This window comes from Eptatretus burgeri, chromosome 10 (genome assembly GCF_056783735.1).
Source record: "Eptatretus burgeri isolate ZD-2024b chromosome 10, Ebu_testis_v1, whole genome shotgun sequence".
Lineage (NCBI taxonomy): Eukaryota > Metazoa > Chordata > Myxini > Myxiniformes > Myxinidae > Eptatretus > Eptatretus burgeri.
Window position 1 is genome coordinate 21,786,169 of NC_140970.1, and position 8,083 is coordinate 21,794,251.

General features: G+C 49.4%; 1 protein-coding gene across 1 annotated transcript; it reads left to right on the forward strand.

The window, feature by feature from the left end:
• The first annotated feature begins 4,855 nt into the window (after positions 1-4,855).
• On the forward strand, positions 4,856-6,516 carry H1-10 (H1.10 linker histone). The gene is made up of 2 exons (XM_085897369.1): positions 4,856-5,516; positions 5,692-6,516. The coding sequence occupies exons 1-2, from the start codon at positions 5,121-5,123 to the stop codon at positions 5,923-5,925; spliced, it is 630 nt and encodes a 209-aa protein (XP_085753495.1). The 5' UTR covers positions 4,856-5,120; the 3' UTR covers positions 5,926-6,516.
• The last annotated feature ends 1,567 nt before the right edge of the window (positions 6,517-8,083 follow it).

Here is an 8,083-nt window from a genome sequence, read left to right on the forward strand (position 1 = left end):
ATAACAAAGAATGAAATATAAATAATGATAAAACAATTTTTTTTTTTTTACACTTACGTTTTCCGGGTCTCCTGGACCCCAGGACTGAAACGGTATAAAGTTGTTGACTCCTGCACCTGAGAGTTAAAGGGACTGTGAAGGACTGACGGTTTAGTTTTGAATTTGCCCGGTAGATAGCATGGGTTTTTCACTGCTCCTGCCCAGTTTTACATGGAACCCCACAGGAAAAATGTATTTTTGGGGTGCATTTTATCTCCCGTCCGTTCCCCTCGCACTGTCCTGTTTATTTCACTCTGTTTCACTTGCCCTGCCTTGCCCTCCCTTGGCCTCGCCCTGCCTTGCCCTGCCTTGCCCTCCCTTGCCCTCCCTTGGCCTCACCCTGCCTTGCCCTGCCTTGCCTGCCTTGCCTCCCTTGCTCTCGCCCTGCCTTGCCCTGCCTTGCCTCCCTTGCTCTCGCCCTGCCTTGCCCTGCCTTGCTCTCGCCCTGCCTTGCCCTGCCTTGCCTCCCTTGCTCTCGCCCTACCTTGCCCTGCCTTGCTCTCGCCCTGCCGTGCCCTGCCTTGCCCTCCCTTGGCCTCGCGCTGCCTTGCCCTCCCTTGGCCTCACCCTGCCTTGCCCTGCCTTGCCTGCCTTGCCTCCCTTGCTCTCGCCCTGCCTTGCCCTGCCTTGCCTCCCTTGCTCTCGCCCTGCCTTGCCCTGCCTTGCTCTCGCCCTGCCTTGCCCTGCCTTGCCTGCCTTGCTCTCGCCCTACCTTGCCCTGCCTTGCTCTCGCCCTGCCGTGCCCTGCCTTGCCCTCCCTTGGCCTCGCGCTGCCTTGCCCTCCCTTGGCCTCACCCTGCCTTGCCCAACCTTGCTCTCGTGCTGCCTTGCCCTGACTTGCCCTCCCTTGGCCTCGCCCTGTCTTGCCCTGCCTTGCCCTCCCTTGGCCTTGCCCTGCCTTGCCCTGACTTGCCCTCCCTTGCTCTCGCGCTGCCTTGCCCCGACTTGCTCTCACGCTGCCTTGCCTTCGCGCTGCCTTGCCCTCGTGCTGCCTTCCCCTCCCTTGCCCTCGCACTGCCTTGCCCTCCCTTGCCCTCGTGCTGCCTTGCCCTTCCTTGCCCTCGTGCTGTCTTGCCCTCCCTTGCCCTCACGCTGCCTTGCCCTCACACTGCCTTCCCTCGTGCTGCCTTGCCCTCCCTTGCCCTCGCGCTGTCTTGCCCTCCCTTGCCCTCACACTGCCTTGCCCTCGCACTGCCTTCCCTCGTGCTGCCTTGCCCTCCCTTGCCCTCACGCTGCCTTGCCCTCTGTGGGGGAAAAATTTATATTAATGTGTTTTAAATTGCAACAAATGGAGTTTCAGAAATGTAACTTTTATGCTGCAAATTGAATTGGCTGTCATTTCTGGCCAAAAGACTTTTGCCCTGAATGATAAGAAATGTGTTGTTCTGGAGCAGAGTGACCGAGCTGATAAATGAACCTTTGCTTAGAAAATGTACGAAGTGGCTTTTCGTCTCAAGGACACGTCTACAGTCTGGGTGAATATCCCCCAACCTCTCTCTCACGAAAGTATAAAATGCTTTGAAATCTAAAAGTTTGGAGTGCAAGCACATGAGGAAGTATAGTTTCTCAATGGCTTGTACTCCTTGGAACTGACCAAGTACCAAGTTAGAATAAAACTCTCTGATGTAATGTAGAAGTGAATTGAATCGGGTTGGTCTAACTGTTAACTAAAGTAAGAATAAATGAAATAGAACCAAATAATATTGCAATCAATGGGGATTCTTAAGTTCATTGTACAAGGGTGAGAAGTGTATGGTGTATAATTAGGAAATAAATTGTTTCACAAGGAAGGACTTGTGTGGACATCAGTTTTATCAGTGTCGATAGGGTTTTTGTAGGATTTTATAATCAAATCGGACAAACGTTAAACTCTGTCTGAAGTCAAATAGGATTCCACAATCGGCCAGTTAGAATCCTTCAGGAGGACAACGATCACAACAAGGTGGGTTAAAAAAATCCACATCACCTCCCTTGCCCTTATGCTGCCTTGTCCTCCCTTGCCCTCCCTTGCCCTCGCACTGCCTTCCCTCATACTGCCTTCCCTTGCACTGCCTTGCCCTCCCTTGCCCTCACGCTGCCTTGCCCTTCCTTGCTCTCACGCTGCCTTGTCCTCCCTTGCTCTCGTGCTGCCTTGCCCTCCCTTGCCCTCACGCTGCCTTGTCCTCCCTTGCTCTTGTGCTACCTTGCCCTCCCTTGCCCTTGCGCTGCCTTGCCCTCCCTTGCCCTCCCTTGTCCTCCCTTGCCCTCCCTTGTCCTCCCTTGCCCTCCCTTGCCCTCACGCTGCCTTGTCCTCCCTTGCTCTCGTGCTGCCTTGTCCTCCCTTGCCCTCCCTTGCCCTCCCTTGCCCTCACGCTGCCTTGCCCTCCCTTGCCCTCACGCTGCCTTGCCCTCCCTTGCCCTCACGCTGCCTTGCCCTCCTTTGCCCTTGCACTGCCTTTCCCTCCCTAGCCCTCCCTTGCTCTCGCGCTGCCTTGTCCTCCCTTGCTCTCGCGCTGCCTTTTCTCCCTTTCCCTCCCTTGCCCTCACGCTGCCTTGCCCTCCCTTGCCCTCCCTTGCCCTTGCGCTGCCTTTTCTCCCTTGCCCTCCCTTGCCCTCACGCTGCCTTGCCCTCCCTTGCCCTCCCTTGCCCTTGCGCTGCCTTTTCTCCCTTGCCCTTGCGCTGCCTTGCCCTCCTTGCCCTCTCTTGCCCTCCCCTCACACTATTCCCCTGGCAACTCCTCCCCCCCCCCCCAACCACCATTCAACTATCTGGAGATCGAGAAGAAGGGTTGTCAAAGAATGTTTGAATTGGACAAATTAAAAGCCTTTTCTTTTTTTTTTTCTTAATTGCAGTCGGAAGTGCTACTCATATCAATTGAGTTTTGATAAAGCAATGAATCGCCAAAAGGTGTGCATGCTCGCTCTAAGCTGTTCGAATCCCGACCCAGCTATCAACTGTCATCCCGGTGTTTCACATGCAGGACGATTCATCAATGTGTGTGCTGTGTCTCAGATGGATGCTAAACTGGGGGGTACATCTGCCGGATCCCCCCCTCTCTCCCTCTCTCCCCTGCCCTATCTCTCTCTCACTCCCCCCACCTCTTCCCTCTCATCCCTCCTCCTCTCTCCCCCTCTGCACTTCCCTTCCCCTCTCTCACCCTCCACACTTTCCCTCCCCTCCACACTCTCCCCCATCTCCTCTCTCTCTCTCTCCCTCACCCATATCCGACCCCTCTCCTGCCTCACCAACCACTCTCCTCCCTCTCCGACCCCTCTCCTTCCTCTCTCCCTTCCATATCCTTCCCTCCCTCCTCTATCCCTCCTCTCCCTCTCTCTCTCCCTCACCCCTATGCGACCCCTCTCCTGCCTCACCAACCACTCTCCTCCCTCTCGACCCCTCTCCTTCCTCTCTCCCTTCCACATCTTTCCCCTCCCTCCTCTATCCCTCCTCTCCCTCTTTCTCCCAGCCCCCCCCCACACCCCCTTAATATTCCCTAACAGTGAAGCGACGGGTTGTATTTGCTCGTATGTTATAATTGATGCATGTTTGTGTGTTCATTCATGTCATTCTTTGATCACATACTGGCATGTTATTTTATTTGTTTGACTTATCCATGCAGATTTAGAAATTGATTTAGTACCTTTGGTCCTGGTATGTTCATGACCTCCGCCACCGAAGGTGAAGGAGGTTATGTCTTCGCCCCGCTCTGTCTGTCTGTCTGTCTGTCTGTGTACAGGATATCTCAAAAAGTTGTGGACGGATCCGGATGAAATTTGCTGGGTAGGTTGGTGTGTGACAAGGACGAACTGATTAGATTTTGATGAACATCCGGATCCGGATCCGACTATTAGAATTTTTAAACTGATTCTTCATCATTGAGAGATCGGGCCAAAAATCATTTTGAGCACGATATCTCAAAAAGTCCTGGACGGATTCGGACGAAACTTGGTGGACACATTGGGTGTGCAACAAGGAAGAATTGGTTCAATTTTGGTGAAGATCCGAATCCACATCTGGGTACAAGAATGTTTTTTGTTTTTTTTTTGTGATTTTTCACCATTGAGAAATGGGGCCAAAAACAATATATAACATGATATGTCAAAAATGTATTGGACCCGATATGTTCTCGTGGATCAGGCATTACGTGGCGGAGGTATGCGCTCTACCGAGTGCCCTTCTCGTGTTGGGTCTGTTTACACCACTTCTCTTCACTTGGCCTGTTCTGGATTTGGATGGAGTGATCAAGTTTTGTGTCGCTCTTCCATTTCTTTCAATTCATTTGTGCTTGTACTCCATGTTTGGAAAGACTATAAAGTGAAGAAGAAGATCAGAACATTTGCTTGGGGCCCGTATCGCTCAGCCTCGGCCACATGGCGGCGTTTCATGTCGCGCTCCAGTTTGTGTTTGTTTGTACCATTTCATCGCTCCATTTATTCCTTCACAAACGTTCATGAGAAGCCTGTGGCATGCCGTTTGTGAGTTGACACGGCGGTCACATCAACAATGCATCCAGTTGGTCGATGTGACTGTGGATGGAGCGTCACTGAAGGCTTTTCCCGAGCCACCCCCAGGCTCAGGTGCGGCAACGCACCGAGGCAGTGCCTTCATTTACCATAAAACGTTTCCTTTCCGTGATCAAAATCACAATTTCTGTCGATGGAGCCCGCGGTGAGAGGCCCGGTGTTTCCTGCGACGGCGAGCGAGGACTTTCCGAGCTCCAGAAGGCGCAAAGCGGTTCAAGACGGTCCGGAGAAAACACAACCGAGGAACCCCCACAACCGGTGGAACTGCTGCTGTCGCCACTGACGTCCGCGTTCCCTTTAAATATGCGCCTGTGTTGGGCGGCAGTGATTCCTGGTGGTGTACAAGGGGTAATGCTTAATTAAGCCGTCGTACGATTATCTGTTAAACCCTTGTTTGATTGTTCATTGAAACCTCATTTGTTTGCTTGTTATTGTCTCTCGATCGGTTGCTCATTTAATCGAGCGAAAGAGTTCTTGCCGTGACGCTTGAGATAAGTTTGTCAGAACGATTGCTTGAATTGGCCGGCTCTTCCTACCGTCGGACCGGATTTCGCCCACTGCCGCCCACGCACCCTGGGATGTCTGCATCGGGTGTAGAAATGGCCCCAGCATCAGCTACTACGGAGAATAATGCGAAAAGCACCAAGAAAGGGAAGGCGGGGCACACGTCGTTCAAGCAGTCTCCAAGAAAACGAGCCACTTCTTCGGTCTCTCGGAACACCAAGACCTCGGTCTCACGATCATCCAAGAGGAAGAACCAACCCGGCAAGTACAGCCGCCTGGTGCAGGATGTCATTCTTCGCCTGGGTGACCGCGGAGGATCCTCCCTTGCCAAGATCTACCGCGAGGCCAAGACGGAGGACTGGTTTGACCAGCAGCATGGACGCATGTACCTCAAGTATGCAGTTAAGGCACTGGTGGAGAACAGAACCCTGGTGCAGATCTCAGGTTCCGGAGCAAACGGCTCGTTTATGGTACATGCTGACTTGATTTTCTTGAGGGATCCATAAGAGGGCCAGTTGCTTATAAATATCATCCATTATCTGTTCTTCCATCCTACCATGAGACCTCCCCACCCCACCCTCCCACTCACACTGCAATACATCCTGAGAATTGCTTTTTTTAACAATGCTTTATTATTCCCCGTAGCTGAATAAGAAGGGCAAGAATGACAGCGAACCTGACAAGATCAAAAAAGCAACCCAAAGATCGCACAAGGCGAAACCGGTGGCTTCCAAGGCAACTCCTAAAAAGGCCAAGTCAAGCGTGGCCAAAAATGTTAAGTCCACCTCTAAAAAGGTCAATAAATCCAAGGGCAGCACTGGGAAGCAAAAGAAGTCCAAACGCAATGTTCCCAAGCATCCCAAATCGAGGAAGGCTTAATGGGTCTTTTGGGGGCTTTGCTCTATACCGTATATGACACTGTGTTCCTATAGTTATTTGTAGAATTAAGTAGACAAGTGTTGTGAATGTATATGCTAACATTATTTTACATCAGTGTTTGGTTTGCTTTGCTGAGTGATATTTTTACCTCCCCAACCCCTCAACCCCCCAACCCCTCAACCCCCCCCCCTTCCCCTCCTTGCTCCCTTGCCTTCCAATAAATCTCACACACATACTTTAACCCATTTAGTTGGACCAGGAAAGCTTGCGGATTGTTGTTCTGCAAGCAAACGGGCGCGGATTGTTCAATTTCATTAATGTTCTTGAGTTGCAGAAAGCGGGTCTTTGTTTGTGTTGTCCACCTTCCAGATCCGCATGCACGACCAGGACCGATGAAACTGTATTTCCGTTTTGTATTTCTTTCTACTTTTTATGCATTTTGTTTGACAAATAATAATTCTGATTGTGCTTTTAACCTTACATTTGTATTCTTGAAAGTCTGCAGCCTGAGATCAACGCGAACAAAGGATTCGGTGTAAACTGACAAAAGTATTGACGGTGTAAAAATAAAAACGACTTGTTTTACTGGGATGGTTTTGTTTGATTAATATCTTTTCACAAAGCTCTCCTGAGAATGTGTTTACACATCAAGGTGCATGTTCGCTCGAAGATTCATTGTTCAACACCGGGATTCCTAACTAGTGGGGCTGGCAATTCTGAATATGGCAAGATTGGTTTTGTATCACGTGGTTGACCCAACTAATGTGTGTATATATATATATATATATATATATATATATATATATATATATATATATATATATATATATATATATATATATATATATATGCTGTAATAATTGTTGTAGTATGGATTTTATATGCTCCATAGACTTGAGGTCTCCATATTGTGATGTTTTCCTCACATGTGATGCCATTACCCACCAACAGGAGGCCAGATTTATATTCGGTTACTTTCAAACTTTTACATCTAATTAAAAAGTCAACAAAAATGTCTCTGATACCCTTATAAAAGACAAAATCGTGTTTTTCTTGTTTTAGAAGCAATTCTTAAGGTATCATCCCTTTTTGAGATATGCTGTATATTAACAGCTTGTGAAGATTCAGGGGTAAACATCGTGTTTAGTGAACCAGGAAGAAGGTTTTGAGAACTTGTGATGAAGCTTTGCAGCACATGAGTTCCAGGAATACAAGGAATTTCGGTTGACCTCCAGATGTGTGGAGTCAGACACTGTCCACATTATTCAGTGATATGGCAGGAACATTGGCACAGGAGGTATACTATTGGTGTAGTGAAGTTGAAATTAACAAATGATTTAAAAAAAATTAAATTCCAACCAAAGATGGTGTCAAAGCCACCCAATGCTCGCATGTTTATACTAGATGCTTGCCATTCATTTAATATGTGTACTAGTTTACTGATTACAATATACAAATGCATATATTGCTTTAAACTTATTTGGATCAGACTTCACTGCAATGTTTTATAAAAAATATTATTAGACGAGTCTTTTAAAAACAATAAATGTATAAACAGGTGAGCATTGGGTGGCTTTGACACCAACTCTCTGGTTTTGGGTTGCGCTGGAGTTCTTGAGTGGTTACGAGGGGCTGTTATGAGTTCTTAGTTGGTTTTTGCTGTCACGAGGGTTGAGCAGAGGATCATCGAGGCGGCGAACGTGTCTCTACTAGCCCTCCACAAGGAAGGGCAGAGTGACCCCGACCTCCCTCCATGGACCCCGACTATTCACCACCCGAGCTCCGCCATGAACCACGAGTCCCCCACGTGCGACTGGGACCAGGCCGACGACCATTGGCAGGTGCCGCAGCATGGAGTACCCCCTTTCTCCGATGGCCAGATACCCATCCGGACTCTGACCCCCAGCTCATATCTCTCTCTCTCTCTCTCTCTCTCTCTCCTCTTTCTCTCTCCTCTTTCTCTCTCCTCTTTCTCTCTCCTCTTTCTCTCTCCTCTTTCTCTCTCCTCTTTCTCTCTCCTCTTTCTCTCTCCTCTTTCTCTCTCCTCTTTCTCTCTCCTCTTTCTCTCTCCTCTTTCTCTCTCCTCTTTCTCTCTCCTCTTTCTCTCTCCTCTTTCTCTCTCCTCTTTCTCTCTCCTCTTTCTCTCTCCTCTTTCTCT